Source organism: Salmo salar, chromosome 08, assembly GCF_965601325.2.
Source record: "Salmo salar chromosome 08, fSalSal1, whole genome shotgun sequence".
Classification (NCBI taxonomy): Eukaryota; Metazoa; Chordata; class Actinopteri; order Salmoniformes; family Salmonidae; genus Salmo; species Salmo salar.
In genome coordinates, this window is record NC_138298.1 from 33,378,387 (window position 1) to 33,405,162 (window position 26,776).

Here is a 26,776-nt window from a genome sequence, read left to right on the forward strand (position 1 = left end):
CATGACTCAGCACCTTTCATGGAAATGAAACAGTACCATGACAAGTTAGCCTGAGAGCCAGTCTGTTTGATAGTGTTATACCAACTCCTTGACAATGACAGAAATGAGACAAGACCACAAACAGATCTGGGACCAGGCTTACAACAAACTAGTAAGACTGTTTTTGTATTAAATATTTAATTTTCCAAGAGCAATGTACAATTTGCAACTTATTGGAAACAGGGAAATATGCCTGGTTGTCGGACGAGAACAGAAAACATTTACTAGAAAAAGCTGGAGAGAAAACAGAACAAACGCAGAAATCTGCACATCTCTTTCCATACAAGACAGAATTGTTTGTAATTCATTCTGGAACCGGAGTTAGGATATTTGGGAATACCCACCTCCCTCGGGTGGAGAATAGAGGGTTTTATGCCGACTTTGGGCAAACAACTTGTTTGTTCTGACGTAGGCTCACAATAAGCAAAACAGTGGTAAAACTAACTACAAATTATTATAATATATATATTTTTTCAAACATCCTAACATTTCAATTCACTCAAGACAAAAAAACTGCATTGTAATATTTTCTTATGTTTTAAATTTAGCCTTAAAATGAACAAGAGGGAGAAGTTTCAAACGAGAATGAATAAATAGATACATTTTTATCAGTGCCGATTTTCAATCCTCAGTTTTAAATCCATATAATTTAGTAAAAAACTAAATAACACAAAGAACTGACATATTATATTATGAACTTCCTTTTATAAGTTAATGAAAAACAAACACTATGAATCTAAAGTAGATGTATAACCTTCTTAAACCTGACGTAAGGCGCCTTATTGTCTTAAAATATCCTTCTGTCTGTCTCTCTACTAAAACTTTAAGACTGGTCCCAGATCTGTATATGTAAGTCCCAAATGGCACCCTATTCCCAATATAGTGCACAACTTTTGACCAGAGGCACCCTATATAGTGCACTACTTTTGACCAGGGCCCATAGGGTAGTTCAATATAACGGGAACAGGGTGCCATTTGGGATGCACAGTTTGTATTTTAGAGCCAAATATTGTCACAATAATAGTCAGAGGAATTGACTCCAACTACAACCAGATCTGAGACCAGGCTGGAGAAACATGGCAACTTCAGTCACACAGCAGCAATACAGTAACATGGCTATAGAGGTCTTCACTCTCTCTCACCACCCTATTCCCCATGTAGTGCACTACTTTTTAACACCTTATTTCCCCCCATGTAGTGCACTACTTTTTAACACCTTATTTCCCCCCAAGTAGTGCACTACTTTTGAACACCTTATTCCCCCCAAGTAGTGCACTACTTTATAACACCTTATTTCCCCCCATGTAGTGCACTAATTTTGAACACCTTATTTCCCCCCCATGTAGTGCACTACTTTTTAACACCTTATTTCCCCCCCATGTAGTGCACTACCCTGACCAAAGCTCTATTTCAGGGAATAGGGTGTCATTTGAGACACAAGCCAGAGAGAGCTGCCTTTTAACTTTAGTTTGAATAAAAAAATACTTCTGAAGCTTAACAAATGCCAACAATAAACCAGAACTAGGAACTATAGTCAGGAAGACTGGAAGCTGAAGAGGGGGGGGGGGGGGGGGGGGTTAGAAAGTTGCAGCTGATGAAGATGATGGGGGGAAGGAGGAAGAAGATGAGGGGGCATAGTATTCATTTTGGAAGAAAGGAGGGTTGGGGGGTCAGGGTAGCCTTGATGGCCTTAGAGAGAGGCGTAACGGATAGAGAGAACAAAGGAAGATGAGAAGGAAAGGGGGATGGTTGTCATTCGACTGATGGAGGAGGAGGGGTAGTATCTTGGTCACTAGGACCACCAGAGGGCATGCAGAGATGAGAGAGAGAGAGAGAGAGAGAAGGCTTCATTTGTCGTCGTTGGTCTTCATCAGTCTTTCCGTACCCTCCTCTTCCTCACAGACTGTTTGTGTCCGTCGCCAACGCTGTGGCCCCCCTCGTCTGCCTCCTCCTTCTGCTTGGAAAGGAGGGATGAAAAAGGGATGAATGAAAGACAAGGTGTCCCAATGTCTACTTTCTCCTGAAGTGTGCACTTGTTCACTACTTCCCACAAATATGAAAGCATTGGATTGGTGGAGGCATGTTCTCGTGGGAGTTTCCACCATATTTGTTACACCAGTCATTTCAGTGAAGGGAAGTGAACAAGTGCACACTTGGAGGAAGAAGAGATAATTAGGGTGAAGCCAGAGTTTCAGAGGGTCAAATGTGTAACTGAGTATTGTAGAGGACATTTTGATCTTTCAGAAAACTAACAGAGTACCTCAGCACTGACATCATCCGATGCTGCCTCATTGGACTTGGTCTCTTCTTCCTCCTCTCCTTCGTCCTCCTCCTCCTCATCTTCCTCTTCATCTTCTACACTGTCCCCTCCAGCTGCCCCAGTCTCCTCCTCCGCCTTCTCTTTCTTCGCTTCTGAAAGAGAAAAGGAGAATGAGAGGAAATATTAACTAAGGAAAAGAGAAGAATAAATCTGGAAGAGAGAACAAGTGAGGAGAGAGAGGGGGAGGAAGAGGGAGAAAGAGTGGGAAGGAGAGAAGGCGAGAGAGATCTCATGTCTTCTCTCTGACCTGCAGGTGTTAGACTCTCAGTAGCTTTGGCCTCAGCTGCTTGGTCTCCCTTCTCCTCTTCTTCCTCCTCCTCCTCTTCTTCATCATCATCCTCTTCCTCCTCTTCTACATCGGGTTTAGGTGGGTCCACCTTCTTGTACACATAGTCATCATCTGATTTCTGTAGGAGAGAGTCAGAGAGAGAGTCAGAAAGAGAATCAGAGAAAGAGGAGTCAGAGGGAGAGAGAGAGTCAGACAATGAGCTGGTGGTTAGATAGATAAATAGCCTCTTAAATTGCAAAGAACAATATATAGGAGTGTTGTTTGGCTGTATAGTGAAAATGACAAGATGAATTGAATATCAAACACACAGACAGAGCAGGAAACACCACAAGTCCATAGTGTTGGTGTGTTACCTTGGGCCAGCAGAATAAAACAGTCAGTCCTATGGGCAGACCAACAGTCAGTATGTAGACCACCCAGAGCCACGGTCTCTCCTCTGCTGCCATGGTCAACTGGGAAAACACACCCGGCTGGGGGGGGGGGGGGTGATATTAAGCAAATATAACTGTGTGTGAATGAACATTCAGTGAGGAAATATATAAAAAGTGTGTCTGTGTTCTGCATGTTTGTAAACTCAGCAAAAAAACAAAACTTCCTCGCACTGTCAACTGTGTTTATTTTCAGCAAATTTAATATGTGTAAATATTTATGAACATAAGATTCAACAACAGACTTAAACTGAACAAGTTCCACAGACATGTGACTAACAAATGGAATAATGTGTCCCTGAACAAAGGGGGGGGGGTCAAAATCAAAAGTAACAGTCAGTATCTGGTGTGGCCACCAGCTGCATTAAGTACTGCAGTGCATCTCCTCCTCATGGACTGCACCAGAATAGCCAGTTCTTGCTGTGAGATGTTACCCCACTCTTCCACCAAGGCACCTGCAAGTTCCCAGACATTTCTGGGGGGAATGGCCCTGGCCCTATCCCTCTGATCCAACAGGCCCCAGACGTGCTCAATGGGATTGAGATCTGGGCTCTTCGCTGGCCATGGCAGAACACTGACATTCCTGTCCTGCAGGAAATCACTCACTGAACGAGCAGTATGGCTGGTGGCATTGTCATGCTGGAGGGTCATGTCAGGATGAGCCTGCAGGAAGGGTACCACATGAGGGAGGAGGATGTCTTCCCTGTAACGCACAGCATTGAGATTGCCTGCAATGACAACGAGCTCAGTCCGATGATGCTGTGACACACCGCCCCAGACCATGACGGACCCTCCACCTCCAAATCGATCCCTCTCCAGAGTACAGGCCTTGGTGTAACGCTCATTCCTTAGATGATAAACGCTAATCCGACCATCACCCCTGGTGAGACAAAACCGTGACTCGTCAGTGAAGAGCACTTTTTGCCAGTCCTGTCTGGTCCAGCGACGGTGGGTTTGTGCCCATAGGTGACGTTGTTACCGGTGATGTCTGGTGAGGACCTGCCTTACAACAGGCCTACAAGCCCTCAGTCCAGCCTCTCTCAGCCTATTGCGGACAGTCTGAGCACTGATGGAGGGATTGTGAGTTCCTGGTGTACCTCGGGCAGTTGTTGTTGCCATCCTGTACCTGTCCCGCAGGTGTGATGTTCGGATGTACCGATCCTGTGCAGGTGTTGTTACACGTGGTCTGCCACTGTGAGGACGATCAGCTGTCCGTCCTGTCTCCCTGTAGCGCTGTCTTAGGCGTCTCACAGTACGGACATTGCAATTTATTGCCCTGGCCACATCTGCAGTCCTCATGCCTCCTTGCAGCATGCCTAAGGCACGTTCACGAAGATGAGCAGGGACCCTGGGCATCTTTCATTTGGTGTTTTTTAGAGTCAGTAGAAAGGCCTCTTTAGTGTCCTACATTTTCATAACTGTGACCTTAATTGCCTACCATCTGTAAGCTGTTAGTGTGTTAACGACCGTTCCATAGGTGCATGTTCATTCATTGTTTATGGTTCATTGAACAAGCATGGGAAACAGTGTTTAAACCCTTTACAATGAAGATCTGTGAAGTTATTTGGATTTTTATGAATTATCTTTGAAAGACAGGGTCCTGAAAAAGGGACGTTTCTTTTTTGCTGAGTCTATCTACGTGTGTGTGTGTCATACACACCTCGTTGGCACTAGCCACCAGTTTCTTGAGTCCCCAGCTGTCTCCAGCCCAGCGATCAGCCACCTCTTTATATGAAGTGATGATGAAGTTATCGAAGTAGATCTCTGATGTCATAGACCAGAGCTCCAGCCCCACGGCTCTGAACGACGTCATCTTGAACGGAGCCAGGTCCTCAAAGTAGTCCGGGTTCTGGATCTTACGCGGGCTCCACACACCCTGGGAGAGGAGAGGTCAAATGTTACAGTAGAAGAGATGCTTTAGTGTCCACACACCCTGGGAGAGGAGAGGTCAAATGTTACAGAAGAGACGCTTTAGTGTCCACATGTACTCAGAGTGGCATTCTGACTTGAGATCTGTGCATGCAGATTGTCATGTAATGTCATGTACATTTGGGTGAAGCTCTGAATATCAGCCTTACAGACCAATAATAAGACAGGGATCTCAGCTCTGAATATCAGCCTTACAGACCAACAATAAGACAGGGATCTCAGGCCTATAGACCAACAATAAGACAGGGATCTCAGGCCTATAGACCAACAATAAGACAGGGATCTCAGGCCTATAGACCAACAATAAGACAGGGATCTCAGGCCTATAGACCAACAATAAGACAGGGATCTCAGGCCTATAGACCAACAATAAGACAGGGATCTCAGGCCTATAGACCAACAATAAGACAGGGATCTCAGGCCTATAGACCAACAATAAGACAGGGATCTCAGGCCTATAGACCAACAATAAGACAGGGATCTCAGGCCTATAGACCAACAATAAGACAGGGATCTCAGGCCTATAGACCAACAATAAGACAGGGATCTCAGGCCTATAGACCAGCAATAAGAAAGGGATCTCAGGCCTATAGACCAACAATAACCTAATGAAACATGTGCCTTCAGGAAAGGATTATGTTACCTGGTAGTGGGGGTTGTCCACCAGAGGGGCCTTCCACTTGCCCTTGTACTGAGGGTTGTTGATGGTAGGGGGTTTCCACTGCCCACATCCAGGGGCTGTCTCACACACTGGGTTAGGAACCTGAGGGGCCTCCCACTCTCCATCCATCTCCTCATCCCTACAGAGAGATAAAGGAGAGAGATGGTGAGAGAGGAGAGATAAAGGAGAGAGAGATGAGAGGAGAGAGATGGTGAGAGGAGAGATATATGGTGAGAGAGGAGGGAGATATGGTGCGAGAGGAGAGATAGAGAGAGAGATGGTGAGAGATGGAGAGAGATGGAGAGAGAGAGATGGTGAGAGAGGAGAGAGAGAGAGAGATGGTGAGAGAGGAGAGAGAGAGATGGTGAGAGAGGAGAGAGAGAGATGGTGAGAGATGGTGAGAGAGGAGAGAGAGAGATGGTGAGAGAGGAGAGAGAGAGAGAGATGGAGAGAGATGGTGAGAGAGGAGAGAGATGGTGAGAGAGAGGAGAGAGAGATGGTGAGAGAGGAAAGAGAGATGGTGAGAGAGGAAAGAGAGAGATGGTGAGAGAGGAGAGAGGAGAGAGAGATGGAGAGAGATGGTGAGAGGAGAGAGAGATGGTGAGAGGAGAGAGAGATGGTGAGAGAGGAGAGAGAGATGGTGAGAGAGGAGAGAGAGATGGTGAGAGAGGAGAGAGAGATGGTGAGAGGAGAGAGAGATGGTGAGAGGAGAGAGAGATGGTGAGAGAAGAGAGAGATGGTGAGAGAGGAAAGAGAGATGGTGAGAGAGGAAAGAGAGATGGTGAGAGAGAGGAGAGAGAGATGGTGAGAGAGGAGAGAGAGAGGAGAGATGGTGAGAGAGAGGAGAGAGAGATGGTGAGAGAGGAAAGAGAGAGATGGTGATAAAGGAGAGCGAGAGAGATGGATGTAAAGAAAGGAGAGAAAGACAGAAAAAGTGGAGTTCCCAAAACAACAGTTTTTATTGATGTGTGTGTGTGTACGGTGTGTGTGTGTGTGTGTACGGTGTGTGTGTGTGTGTATGTTCAGTGTGTTTACCAGTCGTCTGGTTTATTGGCGGCGGGGTCGGCTACAAACTCAGGCTCGTCGTCCAGCCATCCCTCTGGCTTCACAGCATCAGGGTCCTGGATCTTAGCCGGAGCCTCCTCATCCCTGGAACACAAGATGCCAAATGGTTTGGCATAAAAACCAAGCATGTTGCTCAATATTACCCCTAGAGGCATAATATGTAGAAATCGCAAACACCATTACATGGCTGCAAAAAAAAATCACAATAGTTTTGCCTAATTTTCAGTTTGTGACAAAACAAATGTAGAGAATCATTGTACCATCTAAACCTCTGACAGCAGATGTACAAAAAGTCAAAAGTTGAAAAAAACTCAACTTAAGGGCAGGAAGCATAGAAATGGCACATACAGAACATATCTACCCCTCATCAGACTTCCTTCCAATGACAGATCTACACTCAGTGGTCAGTTTATTAGGTACACCCATCTAATACTGGGTCGGACCCCCTTTGCCTCCAGAACAGCCTGAATTCTTCGGGGCATTAAAACATTGCTCAATTGGTATCAAGGGACCTAATGTGTGCCAGGAAAACATTCCTCACACCACGTGACTCATTGTCTGTAGGAGCGAAACATTTTCTTGAATGGGATGGTGTACCTAATAAACTTTCCATGGAGTGTAAACTCACATTTCTATATGAATTTGGTCGGGTCGCCTACAAAGCCATATAATACAGCTTTAATAGACGCATTATATCTACAGTCCTTAAAGGATTTCTGTTTTAGAATATAAGCACAAATCCTTCAGAACTAGACCCTCTCCTAAGTCATGCCTGCTAATACCTGGTTTGCTTTTAGTCACGACTCCCCCAAAAACATTCCCAAAAAGTGGTGTTGAAGTTGAACCCACCAGTTGTCAGGTTTGACAGCCTCTGGGTCTGGTATCTTGGCCCTCTCGTCCCAGTCTTCAGGTTTAGAGTCAGTGGGATCATCTATCTCCTTGGTGGGGTTAACAGGAGGAACCACATCATGAAGCAGAGAGCCACGACTAACACTGCTCTGGTCTACCAGGATCTCATAGCTGTTGTCTGGGTTCAGGACTGTATGGGGGGGAGAGGGAGGGGAGAGAGGAGGGGTGGGGGGAGAGCGGGAGGGGAGAGAGAGTGGGAGGGGAGAGAGAGCGGGAGGGGAGAGGAGAGAGCGGGAGGGAGAGGGAGGAGAGCGGGGAGAGGGAGGAGAGCGGGGAGAGGGAGGAGAGCGGGGAGAGGGAGGAGAGCGGGGAGAGGAGGGGAGAGAGAGCGAGAGGGGAGAGAGAGAGAGAGGGGAGAGAGAGAGAGAGAGGGGAGAGAGAGAGAGGGAGGGGAGAGAGAGCGGGAGGGGAGAGAGAGCGGGAGGGGAGAGAGCGGGAGGGGGAGAGAGACGGAGGGGAGAGAGAGAGGGAGGGGAGAGAGAGAGGGAGGGGAGAGAGAGAGGGAGGGGAGAGAGAGAGGGAGGGGAGAGAGGGAGGGAGGGGAGAGAGGGAGGGAGGGGAGAGAGGGAGGGAGAGAGGGAGGGGAGAGAGGGAGGGAGGGGAGAGAGGGAGGGAGGGGAGAGAGGGAGGGAGAGAGGGAGGGAGGGAGGGGAGAGAGGGAGGGAGGGGAGAGAGGGAGGGGAGAGAGGGAGGGAGGGGAGAGAGGGAGGGAGGGAGGGGAGAGAGGGAGGGAGGGGAGAGAGGGAGAGAGGGAGGGGAGAGAGGGAGGGAGGGGAGAGAGGGAGGGAGGGGAGAGAGGGAGGGAGAGAGGGAGGGAGGGGAGAGAGAGAGGGAGGGGAGAGAGAGAGGGAGGGGAGAGAGAGAGGGAGGGGAGAGAGGGAGGGAGAGAGGGAGGGAGGGAGGGGAGAGAGGGAGGGGAGAGAGGGAGGGAGAGAGGGAGGGAGGTAGGGGAGAGAGGGAGGGGAGAGAGGGAGGGAGGGGAGAGAGGGAGGGAGAGAGGGAGAGAGGGAGGGGAGAGAGGGAGGGAGGGGAGAGAGGGAGGGAGGGGAGAGAGGGAGGGAGGGGAGAGAGGGAGGGAGAGAGGGAGGGAGGGGAGAGAGGGAGGGAGGGGAGAGAGGGAGGGGAGAGAGGGAGGGAGGGGAGAGAGGGAGGGAGGGGAGAGAGGGAGGGAGAGAGGGAGGGAGGGGAGAGAGGGAGGGAGGGGAGAGAGGGAGGGGAGAGAGGGAGGGAGGGGAGAGAGGGAGGGAGGGGAGAGAGGGAGGGAGAGAGGGAGGGAGAGAGGGAGGGAGGGAGGGGAGAGAGGGAGGGAGGGAGGGGAGAGAGGGAGGGAGGGGAGAGAGGGAGGGAGGGGAGAGAAACATGAAACATGAGTTCAGAAAAGAGAGTAACTTGTCCTGGACACACACATCGTCTCTTATCTCAATGTGTCTGTTACAAATTCCCTTGTGGTGAGTTATCAGCACAACCCTGAGGTCCCCATCCCCCACCACCGAACCATGAACCTGCCTCTCAAACTCTCTGACCTGTGTCCTGCTACGGAGGTTGGTAGGGGGCCGTACATTTGCCCATCCCTTTGTCTCTGCAGGTCAGACAATACTGTCAGTCTCCATCAGGCAGTAACATCTGTCTCTACAATATTGTCAGTCTCCATCAGGCAGTAACATCTGTCTCTACAATACTGTCAGTCTCCATCAGGCAGTAACATCTGTCTCTACAATATTGTCAGTCTCCATCAGGCAGTAACATCTGTCTCTACAATATTGTCAGTCTCCATCAGGCAGTAACATCTGTCTCTACAATACTGTCAGTCTCCATCAGGCAGTAACATCTGTCTCTACAATACTGTCAGTCTCCATCAGGCAGTAACATCTCTGTCTCTACAATACTGTCAGTCTCCATCAGGCAGTAACATCTGTCTCTACAATACTGTCAGTCTCCATCAGGTAGTAACATCTGTCTCTACAATACTGTCAGTCTCCATCAGGCAGTAACATCTGTCTCTACAATACTGTCAGTCTCCATCCGGCAGTAACATCTCTGTCTCTACAATACTGTCAGTCTCCATCAGGCAGTAACATCTGTCTCTACAATACTGTCAGTCTCCATCCGGTAGTAACATCTGTCTCTACAATACTGTCAGTCTCCATCCGGCAGTAACATCTCTGTCTCTACAATACTGTCAGTCTCCATCAGGCAGTAACATCTGTCTCTACAATACTGTCAGTCTCCATCAGGCAGTAACATCTGTCTCTACAATACTGTCAGTCTCCATCAGGCAGTAACATCTGTCTCTACAATACTGTCAGTCTCCATCAGGTAGTAACATCTGTCTCTACAATACTGTCAGTCTCCATCAGGCAGTAACATCTGTCTCTACAATACTGTCAGTCTCCATCCGGCAGTAACATCTCTGTCTCTACAATACTGTCAGTCTCCATCAGGCAGTAACATCTGTCTCTACAATACTGTCAGTCTCCACCCGGGAGTAACATCTCTGTCTCTACAATACTGTCAGTCTCCATCAGGCAGTAACATCTCTGTCTCTACAATACTGTCAGTCTCCATCAGGCAGTAACATCTGTCTCTACAATACTGTCAGTCTCCATCAGGCAGTAACATCTGTCTCTACAATACTGTCAGTCTCCATCAGGCAGTAACATCTGTCTCTACAATACTGTCAGTCTCCATCAGGCTGTAACATCTCTGTCTCTACAATACTGTCAGTCTCCATCCGGCAGTAACATCTGTCTCTACAATACTGTCAGTCTCCATCAGGTAGTAACATCTGTCTCTACAATACTGTCAGTCTCCATCAGGCAGTAACATCTGTCTCTACAATACTGTCAGTCTCCATCAGGTAGTAACATCTGTCTGTACAATACTGTCAGTCTCCATCAGGCAGTAACATCTGTCTCTACAATACTGTCAGTCTCCATCAGGTAGTAACATCTGTCTCTACAATACTGTCAGTCTCCATCAGGCAGTAACATCTGTCTCTACAATACTGTCAGTCTCCATCAGGCAGTAACATCTCTGTCTCTACAATACTGTCAGTCTCCATCAGGCAGTAACATCTGTCTCTACAATACTGTCAGTCTCCATCCGGCAGTAACATCTCTGTCTCTACAATACTGTCAGTCTCCATCAGGTAGTAACATCTCTGTCTCTACAATACTGTCAGTCTCCATCAGGCAGTAACATCTGTCTCTACAATACTGTCAGTCTCCATCAGGCAGTAACATCTGTCTCTACAATACTGTCAGTCTCCATCAGGTAGTAACATCTCTGTCTCTACAATACTGTTAGTCTCCATCAGGCAGTAACATCTCTGTCTCTACAATACTGTCAGTCTCCATCCGGCAGTAACATCTGTCTCTACAATACTGTCAGTCTCCATCAGGTAGTAACATCTGTCTCTACAATACTGTTAGTCTCCATCAGGCAGTAACATCTCTGTCTCTACAATACTGTCAGTCTCCATCAGGCAGTAACATCTGTCTCTACAATACTGTCAGTCTCCATCAGGTAGTAACATCTCTGTCTCTACAATACTGTCAGTCTCCATCAGGCAGTAACATCTGTCTCTACAATACTGTCAGTCTCCATCAGGCAGTAACATCTGTCTCTACAATACTGTCAGTCTCCATCAGGTAGTAACATCTGTCTCTACAATACTGTCAGTCTCCATCAGGTAGTAACATCTCTGTCTCTACAATACTGTCAGTCTCCATCAGGCAGTAACATCTGTCTCTACAATACTGTCAGTCTCCATCAGGTAGTAACATCTGTCTCTACAATACTGTCAGTCTCCATCAGGCAGTAACATCTGTCTCTACAATACTGTCAGTCTCCATCAGGCAGTAACATCTGTCTCTGCAATACTGTCAGTCTCCATCAGGCAGTAACATCTGTCTCTACAATACTGTCAGTCTCCATCAGGTAGTAACATCTGTCTCTACAATACTGTCAGTCTCCATCAGGCAGTAACATCTGTCTCTACAATACTGTCAGTCTCCATCAGGCAGTAACATCTCTGTCTCTACAATACTGTCAGTCTCCATCAGGCAGTAACATCTGTCTCTACAATACTGTCAGTCTCCATCCGGCAGTAACATCTCTGTCTCTACAATACTGTCAGTCTCCATCAGGCAGTAACATCTGTCTCTACAATACTGTCAGTCTCCATCAGGCAGTAACATCTGTCTCTACAATACTGTCAGTCTCCATCAGGTAGTAACATCTGTCTCTACAATACTGTCAGTCTCCATCAGGCAGTAACATCTGTCTCTACAATACTGTCAGTCTCCATCAGGCAGTAACATCTCTGTCTCTACAATACTGTCAGTCTCCATCAGGTAGTAACATCTGTCTCTACAATACTGTCAGTCTCCATCAGGCAGTAACATCTCTGTCTCTACAATACTGTCAGTCTCCATCAGGCAGTAACATCTCTGTCTCTACAATACTGTCAGTCTCCATCAGGTAGTAACATCTGTCTCTACAATACTGTCAGTCTCCATCAGGCAGTAACATCTGTCTCTACAATACTGTCAGTCTCCATCAGGCAGTAACATCTCTGTCTCTACAATACTGTCAGTCTCCATCAGGCAGTAACATCTGTCTCTACAATACTGTCAGTCTCCATCAGGCAGTAACATCTCTGTCTCTACAATACTGTCAGTCTCCATCAGGCAGTAACATCTGTCTCTACAATACTGTCAGTCTCCATCAGGCAGTAACATCTGTCTCTACAATACTGTCAGTCTCCATCAGGCAGTAACATCTGTCTCTGCAATACTGTCAGTCTCCATCAGGCAGTAACATCTGTCTCTACAATACTGTCAGTCTCCATCAGGTAGTAACATCTGTCTCTACAATACTGTCAGTCTCCATCAGGCAGTAACATCTGTCTCTGCAATACTGTCAGTCTCCATCAGGCAGTAACATCTGTCTCTACAATACTGTCAGTCTCCATCAGGTAGTAACATCTGTCTCTACAATACTGTCAGTCTCCATCAGGCAGTAACATCTGTCTCTACAATACTGTCAGTCTCCATCAGGCAGTAACATCTGTCTCTACAATACTGTCAGTCTCCATCAGGCAGTAACATCTGTCTCTACAATACTGTCAGTCTCCATCAGGCAGTAACATCTCTGTCTCTAAAATACTGTCAGTCTCCATCAGGCAGTAACATCTCTGTCTCTACAATACTGTTAGTCTCCATCAGGCAGTAACATCTCTGTCTCTACAATACTGTCAGTCTCCATCAGGCAGTAACATCTGTGTCTCTACAATACTGTCAGTCTCCATCAGGCAGTAACATCTCTGTCTCTACAATACTGTTAGTCTCCATCAGGTAGTAACATCTCTGTCTCTACAATACTGTCAGTCTCCATCAGGTAGTAACATCTCTGTCTCTACAATACTGTCAGTCTCCATCAGGCAGTAACATCTGTCTCTACAATACTGTCAGTCTCCATCCGGCAGTAACATCTCTGTCTCTACAATACTGTCAGTCTCCATCAGGCAGTAACGTCTCTGTCTCTACAATACTGTCAGTCTCCATCAGGCAGTAACATCTCTGTCTCTACAATACTGTCAGTCTCCATCAGGTAGTAACATCTGTCTCTACAATACTGTCAGTCTCCATCAGGCAGTAACATCTGTCTCTACAATACTGTCAGTCTCCATCCGGCAGTAACATCTGTCTCTACAATACTGTCAGTCTCCATCAGGTAGTAACATCTGTCTCTACAATACTGTCAGTCTCCATCAGGCAGTAACATCTGTCTCTACAATACTGTCAGTCTCCATCCGGCAGTAACATCTCTGTCTCTACAATACTGTCAGTCTCCATCAGGCAGTAACATCTCTGTCTCTACAATACTGTCAGTCTCCATCAGGTAGTAACATCTGTCTCTACAATACTGTCAGTCTCCATCAGGTAGTAACATCTGTCTCTACAATACTGTCAGTCTCCATCAGGCAGTAACATCTCTGTCTCTACAATACTGTCAGTCTCCATCAGGCAGTAACATCTGTCTCTACAATACTGTCAGTCTCCATCAGGCAGTAACATCTGTCTCTGCAATACTGTCAGTCTCCATCAGGCAATAACATCTGTCTCTGCAATACTGTCAGTCTCCATCAGGCAGTAACATCTCTGTCTCTACAATACTGTCAGTCTCCATCAGGTAGTAACATCAGTCTCTACAATACTGTCAGTCTCCATCAGGCAGTAACATCTCTGTCTCTACAATACTGTCAGTCTCCATCAGGCAGTAACATCTCTGTCTCTACAATACTGTCAGTCTCCATCCGGCAGTAACATCTCTGTCTCTACAATACTGTCAGTCTCCATCAGGCAGTAACATCTGTCTCTACAATACTGTCAGTCTCCATCCGGCAGTAACATCTCTGTCTCTACAATACTGTCAGTCTCCATCAGGCAGTAACATCTGTCTCTACAATACTGTCAGTCTCCATCAGGCAGTAACATCTGTCTCTACAATACTGTCAGTCTCCATCAGGTAGTAACATCCGTCTCTACAATACTGTCAGTCTCCATCAGGTAGTAACATCTGTCTCTACAATACTGTCAGTCTCCATCAGGCAGTAACATCTGTCTCTACAATACTGTCAGTCTCCATCAGGCAGTAACATCTCTGTCTCTACAATACTGTCAGTCTCCATCCGGCAGTAACATCTGTCTCTACAATACTGTCAGTCTCCATCAGGCAGTAACATCTGTCTCTACAATACTGTCAGTCTCCATCAGGCTGTAACATCTCTGTCTCTACAATACTGTCAGTCTCCATCAGGTAGTAACATCTGTCTCTACAATACTGTCAGTCTCCATCAGGCTGTAACATCTCTGTCTCTACAATACTGTCAGTCTCCATCAGGTAGTAACATCTCTGTCTCTACAATACTGTCAGTCTCCATCAGGCAGTAACATCTCTGTCTCTACAATACTGTCAGTCTCCATCAGGCAGTAACATCTGTGTCTCTACAATACTGTCAGTCTCCATCAGGTAATAACATCAGTCTATACAATACTGTCAGTCTCCATCAGGTAGTAACATCTGTCTCTACAATACTGTTAGTCTCCATCAGGTAGTAACATCTGTCTCTACAATACTGTCAGTCTCCATCAGGTAGTAACATCAGTCTCTACAATACTGTCAGTCTCCATCAGGCAGTAACATCTGTGTCTGCCCATCAACAACTGGACTCATTTCTGAATATGGGATGGTGGGTGTTCCCAAAGTGAGTTGTGAGACTTGTGCATGTGGGTCTTCATAGTCAGTTACTACTATTGTCCTCTGAGTTCACTGTGTGGTGTAATTCAGCAATAAGGTCAGAGGGGGTGTGGTATATGGCCAATATACCACAGCAGAGTGCCTGGACACAGCCCTTAGCCATGGTATATTGCCCATATACCATAAACCCCTGAGGTGCCTTATTGCTATTAAAAACTGGTTACCAACGTAATTAGAGCAGTAAAAACATGTTTTGTCATACCCGTTGTATACGGTCTGATATACGACGGCTGTCAGCCAATCAGCATTCAGGGCGCCATCCACCCAGTTTGTAATGTAATCTATACAGTCCTCAGCCATGTATTTCTGCTCTGTGACTTGGTGTATGTATTCAGTATGTGTGTACTCATTACCTCTGTTTCTGTCCCTTACAGAACCACCACCATCCCCATGTTCATCTCCAGTGTATATGAATTCAAATTCCTGTGTGTGTCAACTGTTGGGTTGAAGGGTTCCCCTCTAACCGGGGTCGGAGTCAGTGGGTCACAAACCAGCAGACACGTAGAGCTGGGTTGCTCTCTGTCATTGTCTTTCCACGATTCCTCGCATCCCATCTCCCCCCACCCCCTCCTCACCTCCTCGCTCTCTCCCCTACCCCCTCCTCCCCCCCACCTCCTCTCCCCTACCCCCTCCCCCCCAACCCACACCCCCTCTCTCTCTCCCCTACCCCCCACCTCCTCTCTCTCTCCCCTACCCCCTCTTCCTCTCTCTCTCTCCTACCCCCTCTTCCCCCAACCCCCACCTCCTCTCCCCTACCCCCTCCTCACATCTCTTCTCTCTCTCCCCTACCCCCTCTTCCCCCAACCCACACCTCCCCTCTCTCTCTCTCTCTCTCTCTCCCCCTCTCCTCTCTCTCTCCCCCACCCCCCCCCTCTCTCTCTCTCTCTCTCTCCCTCTCCTCTCTCTCTCCCCCACCCCCCCTCTCTCTCTCTCTCTCTCTCTCCCTCTCCCTCTCCTCTCTCTCTCCCCCACCCCCTCTCCTCTCTCTCTCTCCTACCCAGTGTGTAGAGATGAGTCTTCTTGTCGGTGTAGAACTTCTTCAGGTCGACATCGGCCCTCTTGGCGTGTTTCTCCTCCAGGTCTTTGTTCAGAGGGCTCCTGTGGCGGAAGATGAAGTGCAGCTTGTAGTCCTCTCCACACTTATCAGGACCAAACATGATGGTGTAGGAGGTACGGTCATTAAACTGCTCCTAGAACACCACAACAGTAAGGTACAGCGTTACAGTCAGCTATACTGAGACTATACTAGGCAATGTTAGAGCTGGAAGTCATGTTGAAACCAGGGGATTTTTCTGCCATTGAAATCCTTGGGCGGGCCGAAAAGCAAAGTACAGCATTACGGAGGCATATAAATAGAGAGAGTTAACTTTAGAAGTGGGAGCCAGGCCAAAGTCAAGTATCAACAGATCTGGAACTAGACTAACCAACATCATAGATCAGATTATAGTAATAACACCAACAGATCTGAGACTAGACTAACCAACATCATAGATCAGATTATAGTAATAACACCAACAGATCTGGGACTAGACTAACCAACATCATAGATCAGATTATAGTAATAACACCAACAGATCTGGGACTAGACTAACCAACATCATAGATCAGATTATAGTAATAACACCAACAGATCTGGGACTAGACTAACCAACATCATAGATCAGATTATAGTAATAACACCAACAGATCTGGGACTAGACTAACCAACATCATAGATCAGATTATAGTAATAACACCAACAGATCTGGGACTAGACTAACCAACATCATAGATCAGATTATAGTAATAACACCAACAGATCTGGGACTAGACTAACCAACATCATAGATCAGATTATAGTAATAACACCAACAGATCTGAGACTAGACTAACCAACATCATAGATCAGATTATAGTAATAACACCAACAGATCTGAGACTAGACTAACCAACATCATAGATCAGATTATAGTAATAACACCAACAGATCTGAGACTAGACTAACCAACATCATAGATCAGATTATAGTAATAACACCAACAGATCTGGGACTAGACTAACCAACATCATAGATCAGATTATAGTAATAACACCAACAGATCTGGGACTAGACTAACCAACATCATAGATCAGATTATAGTAATAACACCAACAGATCTGAGACTAGACTAACCAACATCATAGATCAGATTATAGTAATAACACCAACAGATCTGGGACTAGACTAACCAACATCATAGATCAGATTATAGTAATAACACCAACAGATCTGGGACTAGACTAACCAACATCATAGATCAGATTATAGTAATAACACCAACAGATCTGGGACTAGACTAACCAACATCATAGATCAGATTATAGTAATAACACCAACAGATCTGGGACTAGACTAACCAACATCATAGATCAGATTATAGTAATAACACCAACAGATCTGGGACTAGACTAACCAACATCATAGATCAGATTATAGTAATAACACCAACAGATCTGAGACTAGACTAACCAACATCATAGATCAGATTATAGTAACACCACCAACAGATCTGGGACTAGACTAACCAACATCATAGATCAGATTATAGTAATAACACCAACAGATCTGGAACTAGACTAACCAACATCATAGATCAGATTATAGTAACACCACCAACAGATCTGAGACTAGACTAACCAACATCATAGATCAGATTATAGTAATAACACCAACAGATCTGGGACTAGACTAACCAACATCATAGATCAGATTATAGTAATAACACCAACAGATCTGAGACTAGACTAACCAACATCATAGATCAGATTATAGTAATAACACCAATAGATCTGGGACTAGACTAACCAACATCATAGATCAGATTATAGTAATAACACCAACAGATCTGGGACTAGACTAACCAACATCATAGATCAGATTATAGTAACACCACCAACAGATCTGGGACTAGGCTAACCAACATCATAGATCAGATTATAGTAATAACACCAACAGATCTGGGACTAGACTAACCAACATCATAGATCAGATTATAGTAATAACACCAACAGATCTGGAACTAGACTAACCAACATCATAGATCAGATTATAGTAATAACACCAACAGATCTGGAACTAGACTAACCAACATCATAGATCAGATTATAGTAACACCACCAACAGATCTGGGACTAGACTAACCAACATCATAGATCAGATTATAGTAATAACACCAACAGATCTGGGACTAGACTAACCAACATCATAGATCAGATTATAGTAATAACACCAACAGATCTGGGACTAGACTAACCAACATCATAGATCAGATTATAGTAATAACACCAACAGATCTGGAACTAGACTAACCAACATCATAGATCAGATTATAGTAATAACACCAACAGATCTGGGACTAGACTAACCAACATCATAGATCAGATTATAGTAATAACACCAACAGATCTGGGACTAGGCTAACCAACATCATAGATCAGATTATAGTAATAACACCAACAGATCTGGGACTAGACTAACCAACATCATAGATCAGATTATAGTAATAACACCAACAGATCTGAGACTAGACTAACCAACATCATAGATCAGATTATAGTAACACCACCAACAGATCTGAGACTAGACTAACCAACATCATAGATCAGATTATAGTAATAACACCAACAGATCTGAGACTAGACTAACCAACATCATAGATCAGATTATAGTAATAACACCAACAGATCTGAGACTAGACTAACCAACATCATAGATCAGATTATAGTAATAACACCAACAGATCTGAGACTAGACTAACCAACATCATAGATCAGATTATAGTAATAACACCAACAGATCTGAGACTAGACTAACCAACATCATAGATCAGATTATAGTAATAACACCAACAGATCTGAGACTAGACTAACCAACATCATAGATCAGATTATAGTAATAACACCAACAGATCTGAGACTAGACTAACCAACATCATAGATCAGATTATAGTAATAACACCAACAGATCTGGGACTAGACTACCCAACATCATAGATCAGATTATAGTAATAACACCAACAGATCTGAGACTAGACTAACCAACATCATAGATCAGATTATAGTAATAACACCAACAGATCTGAGACTAGACTAACCAACATCATAGATCAGATTATAGTAATAACACCAACAGATCTGAGACTAGACTAACCAACATCATAGATCAGATTATAGTAATAACACCAACAGATCTGAGACTAGACTAACCAACATCATAGATCAGATTATAGTAATAACACCAACAGATCTGGGACTAGACTAACCAACATCATAGATCAGATTATAGTAATAACACCAACAGATCTGGGACTAGACTAACCAACATCATAGATCAGATTATAGTAATAACACCAACAGATCTGGAACTAGACTAACCAACATCATAGATCAGATTATAGTAATAACACCAACAGATCTGGGACTAGACTAACCAACATCATAGATCAGATTATAGTAATAACACCAACAGATCTGGGACTAGACTAACCAACATCATAGATCAGATTATAGTAATAACACCAACAGATCTGGGACTAGACTAACCAACATCATAGATCAGATTATAGTAATAACACCAACAGATCTGGGACTAGACTAACCAACATCATAGATCAGATTATAGTAATAACACCAACAGATCTGGGACTAGACTAACCAACATCATAGATCAGATTATAGTAACACCACCAACAGATCTGGGACTAGACTAACCAACATCATAGATCAGATTATAGTAATAACACCAACAGATCTGAGACTAGACTAACCAACATCATAGATCAGATTATAGTAATAACACCAACAGATCTGAGACTAGACTAACCAACATCATAGATCAGATTATAGTAATAACACCAACAGATCTGAGACTAGACTAACCAACATCATAGATCAGATTATAGTAATAACACCAACAGATCTGAGACTAGACTAACCAACATCATAGATCAGATTATAGTAATAACACCAACAGATCTGAGACTAGACTAACCAACATCATAGATCAGATTATAGTAATAACACCAACAGATCTGGGACTAGACTAACCAACATCATAGATCAGATTATAGTAATAACACCAACAGATCTGAGACTAGACTAACCAACATCATAGATCAGATTATAGTAATAACACCAACAGATCTGGGACTAGACTAACCAACATCATAGATCAGATTATAGTAATAACACCAACAGATCTGGAACTAGACTAACCAACATCATAGATCAGATTATAGTAACACCACCAACAGATCTGGGACTAGGCTAACCAACATCATAGATCAGATTATAGTAATAACACCAACAGATCTGGGACTAGACTAACCAACATCATAGATCAGATTATAGTAATAACACCAATAGATCTGGGACTAGACTAACCAACATCATAGATCAGATTATAGTAATAACACCAACAGATCTGGGACTAGACTAACCAACATCATAGATCAGATTATAGTAACACCACCAACAGATCTGGGACTAGGCTAACCAACATCATAGATCAGATTATAGTAATAACACCAACAGATCTGGGACTAGACTAACCAACATCATAGATCAGATTATAGTAATAACACCAACAGATCTGGAACTAGACTAACCAACATCATAGATCAGATTATAGTAATAACACCAACAGATCTGGAACTAGACTAACCAACATCATAGATCAGATTATAGTAACACCACCAACAGATCTGGGACTAGACTAACCAACATCATAGATCAGATTATAGTAATAACACCAACAGATCTGGGACTAGACTAACCAACATCATAGATCAGATTATAGTAATAACACCAACAGATCTGGGACTAGACTAACCAACATCATAGATCAGATTATAGTAATAACACCAACAGATCTGGAACTAGACTAACCAACATCATAGATCAGATTATAGTAATAACACCAACAGATCTGGGACTAGACTAACCAACATCATAGATCAGATTATAGTAATAACACCAACAGATCTGGGACTAGGCTAACCAACATCATAGATCAGATTATAGTAATAACACCAACAGATCTGGGACTAGACTAACCAACATCATAGATCAGATTATAGTAATAACACCAACAGATCTGAGACTAGACTAACCAACATCATAGATCAGATTATAGTAACACCACCAACAGATCTGAGACTAGACTAACCAACATCATAGATCAGATTATAGTAATAACACCAACAGATCTGAGACTAGACTAACCAACATCATAGATCAGATTATAGTAATAACACCAACAGATCTGAGACTAGACTAACCAACATCATAGATCAGATTATAGTAATAACACCAACAGATCTGAGACTAGACTAACCAACATCATAGATCAGATTATAGTAATAACACCAACAGATCTGAGACTAGACTAACCAACATCATAGATCAGATTATAGTAATAACACCAACAGATCTGAGACTAGACTAACCAACATCATAGATCAGATTATAGTAATAACACCAACAGATCTGAGACTAGACTAACCAACATCATAGATCAGATTATAGTAATAACACCAACAGATCTGGGACTAGACTACCCAACATCATAGATCAGATTATAGTAATAACACCAACAGATCTGAGACTAGACTAACCAACATCATAGATCAGATTATAGTAATAACACCAACAGATCTGAGACTAGACTAACCAACATCATAGATCAGATTATAGTAATAACACCAACAGATCTGAGACTAGACTAACCAACATCATAGATCAGATTATAGTAACACCACCAGATCTGAGACTAGACTAACCAACATCATAGATCAGATTATAGTAATAACACCAACAGATCTGGGACTAGACTAACCAACATCATAGATCAGATTATAGTAATAACACCAACAGATCTGGGACTAGACTAACCAACATCATAGATCAGATTATAGTAATAACACCAACAGATCTGGAACTAGACTAACCAACATCATAGATCAGATTATAGTAATAACACCAACAGATCTGGGACTAGACTAACCAACATCATAGATCAGATTATAGTAATAACACCAACAGATCTGGGACTAGACTAACCAACATCATAGATCAGATTATAGTAATAACACCAACAGATCTGGGACTAGACTAACCAACATCATAGATCAGATTATAGTAATAACACCAACAGATCTGGGACTAGACTAACCAACATCATAGATCAGATTATAGTAATAACACCAACAGATCTGGGACTAGACTAACCAACATCATAGATCAGATTATAGTAACACCACCAACAGATCTGGGACTAGACTAACCAACATCATAGATCAGATTATAGTAATAACACCAACAGATCTGAGACTAGACTAACCAACATCATAGATCAGATTATAGTAATAACACCAACAGATCTGAGACTAGACTAACCAACATCATAGATCAGATTATAGTAATAACACCAACAGATCTGAGACTAGACTAACCAACATCATAGATCAGATTATAGTAATAACACCAACAGATCTGAGACTAGACTAACCAACATCATAGATCAGATTATAGTAATAACACCAACAGATCTGAGACTAGACTAACCAACATCATAGATCAGATTATAGTAATAACACCAACAGATCTGGGACTAGACTAACCAACATCATAGATCAGATTATAGTAATAACACCAACAGATCTGAGACTAGACTAACCAACATCATAGATCAGATTATAGTAATAACACCAACAGATCTGGGACTAGACTAACCAACATCATAGATCAGATTATAGTAATAACACCAACAGATCTGGAACTAGACTAACCAACATCATAGATCAGATTATAGTAACACCACCAACAGATCTGGGACTAGGCTAACCAACATCATAGATCAGATTATAGTAATAACACCAACAGATCTGGGACTAGACTAACCAACATCATAGATCAGATTATAGTAATAACACCAACAGATCTGGAACTAGACTAACCAACATCATAGATCAGATTATAGTAATAACACCAACAGATCTGGGACTAGACTAACCAACATCATAGATCAGATTATAGTAATAACACCAACAGATCTGAGACTAGACTAACCAACATCATAGATCAGATTATAGTAATAACACCAACAGATCTGGAACTAGACTAACCAACATCATAGATCAGATTACAGTAATAACACCAACAGATCTGAGACTAGACTAACCAACATCATAGATCAGATTATAGTAATAACACCAACAGATCTGGGACTAGACTAACCAACATCATAGATCAGATTATAGTAACACCACCAACAGATCTGAGACTAGACTAACCAACATCATAGATCAGATTATAGTAATAACACCAACAGATCTGGGACTAGACTAACCAACATCATAGATCAGATTATAGTAATAACACCAACAGATCTGAGACTAGACTAACCAACATCATAGATCAGATTATAGTAATAACACCAACAGATCTGAGACTAGACTAACCAACATCATAGATCAGATTATAGTAATAACACCAACAGATCTGGAACTAGACTAACCAACATCATAGATCAGATTATAGTAATAACACCAACAGATCTGGGACTAGACTAACCAACATCATAGATCAGATTATAGTAATAACACCAACAGATCTGGGACTAGACTAACCAACATCATAGATCAGATTATAGTAATAACACCAACAGATCTGGGACTAGACTAACCAACATCATAGATCAGATTATAGTAACACCACCAACAGATCTGAGACTAGACTAACCAACATCATAGATCAGATTATAGTAATAACACCAACAGATCTGAGACTAGACTAACCAACATCATAGATCAGATTATAGTAATAACACCAACAGATCTGAGACTAGACTAACCAACATCATAGATCAGATTATAGTAATAACACCAACAGATCTGGGACTAGACTAACCAACATCATAGATCAGATTATAGTAATAACACCAACAGATCTGAGACTAGACTAACCAACATCATAGATCAGATTATAGTAATAACACCAACAGATCTGAGACTAGACTAACCAACATCATAGATCAGATTATAGTAATAACACCAACAGATCTGGGACTAGACTAACCAACATCATAGATCAGATTATAGTAATAACACCAACAGATCTGGAACTAGACTAACCAACATCATAGATCAGATTATAGTAATAACACCAACAGATCTGAGACTAGACTAACCAACATCATAGATCAGATTATAGTAATAACACCAACAGATCTGGAACTAGACTAACCAACATCATAGATCAGATTATAGTAATAACACCAACAGATCTGGGACTAGACTAACCAACATCATAGATCAGATTATAGTAATAACACCAACAGATCTGGAACTAGACTAACCAACATCATAGATCAGATTATAGTAATAACACCAACAGATCTGGGACTAGACTAACCAACATCATAGATCAGATTATAGTAATAACACCAACAGATCTGGGACTAGACTAACCAACATCATAGATAAGATTATAGTAATAACACCAACAGATCTGGAACTAGACTAACCAACATCATAGATCAGATTATAGTAACACCACCAACAGATCTGAGACTAGACTAACCAACATCATAGATCAGATTATAGTAATAACACCAACAGATCTGAGACTAGACTAACCAACATCATAGATCAGATTATAGTAATAACACCAACAGATCTGGAACTAGACTAACCAACATCATAGATCAGATTATAGTAATAACACCAACAGATCTGAGACTAGACTAACCAACATCATAGATCAGATTATAGTAATAACACCAACAGATCTGGGACTAGACTAACCAACATCATAGATCAGATTATAGTAATAACACCAACAGATCTGGGACTAGACTAACCAACATCATAGATCAGATTATAGTAATAACACCAACAGATCTGAGACTAGACTAACCAACATCATAGATCAGATTATAGTAATAACACCAACAGATCTGAGACTAGACTAACCAACATCATAGATCAGATTATAGTAATAACACCAACAGATCTGAGACTAGACTAACCAACATCATAGATCAGATTATAGTAATAACACCAACAGATCTGGGACTAGACTAACCAACATCATAGATCAGATTATAGTAATAACACCAACAGATCTGGAACTAGACTAACCAACATCATAGATCAGATTATAGTAATAACACCAACAGATCTGGGACTAGACTAACCAACATCATAGATCAGATTATAGTAATAACACCAACAGATCTGGAACTAGACTAACCAACATCATAGATCAGATTATAGTAATAACACCAACAGATCTGGGACTAGGCTAACCAACATCATAGATCAGATTATAGTAATAACACCAACAGATCTGGAACTAGACTAACCAACATCATAGATCAGATTATAGTAATAACACCAACAGATCTGGGACTAGACTAACCAACATCATAGATCAGATTATAGTAATAACACCAACAGATCTGAGACTAGACTAACCAACATCATAGATCAGATTATAGTAATAACACCAACAGATCTGAGACTAGACTAACCAACATCATAGATCAGATTATAGTAATAACACCAACAGATCTGAGACTAGACTAACCAACATCATAGATCAGATTATAGTAATAACACCAACAGATCTGGGACTAGACTAACCAACATCATAGATCAGATTATAGTAATAACACCAACAGATCTGGGACTAGACTAACCAACATCATAGATCAGATTATAGTAATAACACCAACAGATCTGGACTAGACTAACCAACATCATAGATCAGATTATAGTAATAACACCAACAGATCTGAGACTAGACTAACCAACATCATAGATCAGATTATAGTAATAACACCAACAGATCTGGGACTAGACTAACCAACATCATAGATCAGATTATAGTAATAACACCAACAGATCTGAGACTAGACTAACCAACATCATAGATCAGATTATAGTAATAACACCAACAGATCTGGGACTAGACTAACCAACATCATAGATCAGATTATAGTAATAACACCAACAGATCTGGGACTAGACTAACCAACATCATAGATCAGATTATAGTAATAACACCAACAGATCTGGGACTAGACTAACCAACATCATAGATCAGATTATAGTAATAACACCAACAGATCTGAGACTAGACTAACCAACATCATAGATCAGATTATAGTAATAACACCAACAGATCTGGGACTAGACTAACCAACATCATAGATCAGATTATAGTAATAACACCAACAGATCTGGGACTAGACTAACCAACATCATAGATCAGATTATAGTAATAACACCAACAGATCTGGGACTAGACTAACCAACATCATAGATCAGATTATAGTAATAACACCAACAGATCTGGGACTAGACTAACCAACATCATAGATCAGATTATAGTAATAACACCAACAGATCTGAGACTAGACTAACCAACATCATAGATCAGATTATAGTAATAACACCAACAGATCTGAGACTAGACTAACCAACATCATAGATCAGATTATAGTAATAACACCAACAGATCTGGGACTAGACTAACCAACATCATAGATCAGATTATAGTAATAACACCAACAGATCTGGGACTAGACTAACCAACATCATAGATCAGATTATAGTAATAACACCAACAGATCTGGGACTAGACTAACCAACATCATAGATCAGATTATAGTAACACCACCAACAGATCTGAGACTAGACTAACCAACATCATAGATCAGATTATAGTAATAACACCAACAGATCTGAGACTAGACTAACCAACATCATAGATCAGATTATAGTAACACCACC

The 26,776-nt window shown here is 42.6% G+C and overlaps 1 protein-coding gene across 4 annotated transcripts in view; it reads right to left on the minus strand.

Annotated features, from left to right (window-relative positions):
- Window positions 1-125: 125 nt before the first annotated feature.
- clgn (calmegin) overlaps window positions 126-26,776 on the minus strand; it is a 30,021-nt gene continuing 3,370 nt past the window's right edge. The window contains exons 6-15 of one of the 4 annotated variants that reach the window (XR_014393097.1): window positions 15,961-16,153; window positions 7,581-7,770; window positions 6,702-6,815; window positions 5,649-5,805; window positions 4,737-4,952; window positions 3,002-3,118; window positions 2,607-2,766; window positions 2,300-2,451; window positions 1,124-1,996; window positions 126-907 (exon numbers count right to left, since the gene is read on the minus strand). Coding sequence is in view for 3 of the 4 variants with exons in the window: in XM_082978604.1 (XP_082834730.1) it covers window positions 1,910-1,996; window positions 2,300-2,451; window positions 2,607-2,766; window positions 3,002-3,118; window positions 4,737-4,952; window positions 5,649-5,805; window positions 6,702-6,815; window positions 7,581-7,770; window positions 15,961-16,153 (1,386 nt within the window). In the remaining variant the exon portion in view is untranslated. Of the gene's footprint in view, window positions 1,997-2,299; window positions 2,452-2,606; window positions 2,767-3,001; window positions 3,119-4,736; window positions 4,953-5,648; window positions 5,806-6,701; window positions 6,816-7,580; window positions 7,771-15,960; window positions 16,154-26,776 lie in introns of all 4 variants that reach the window. The other 3 variants (XM_082978606.1, XM_082978605.1, XM_082978604.1) reach the window with 3 other exon arrangements.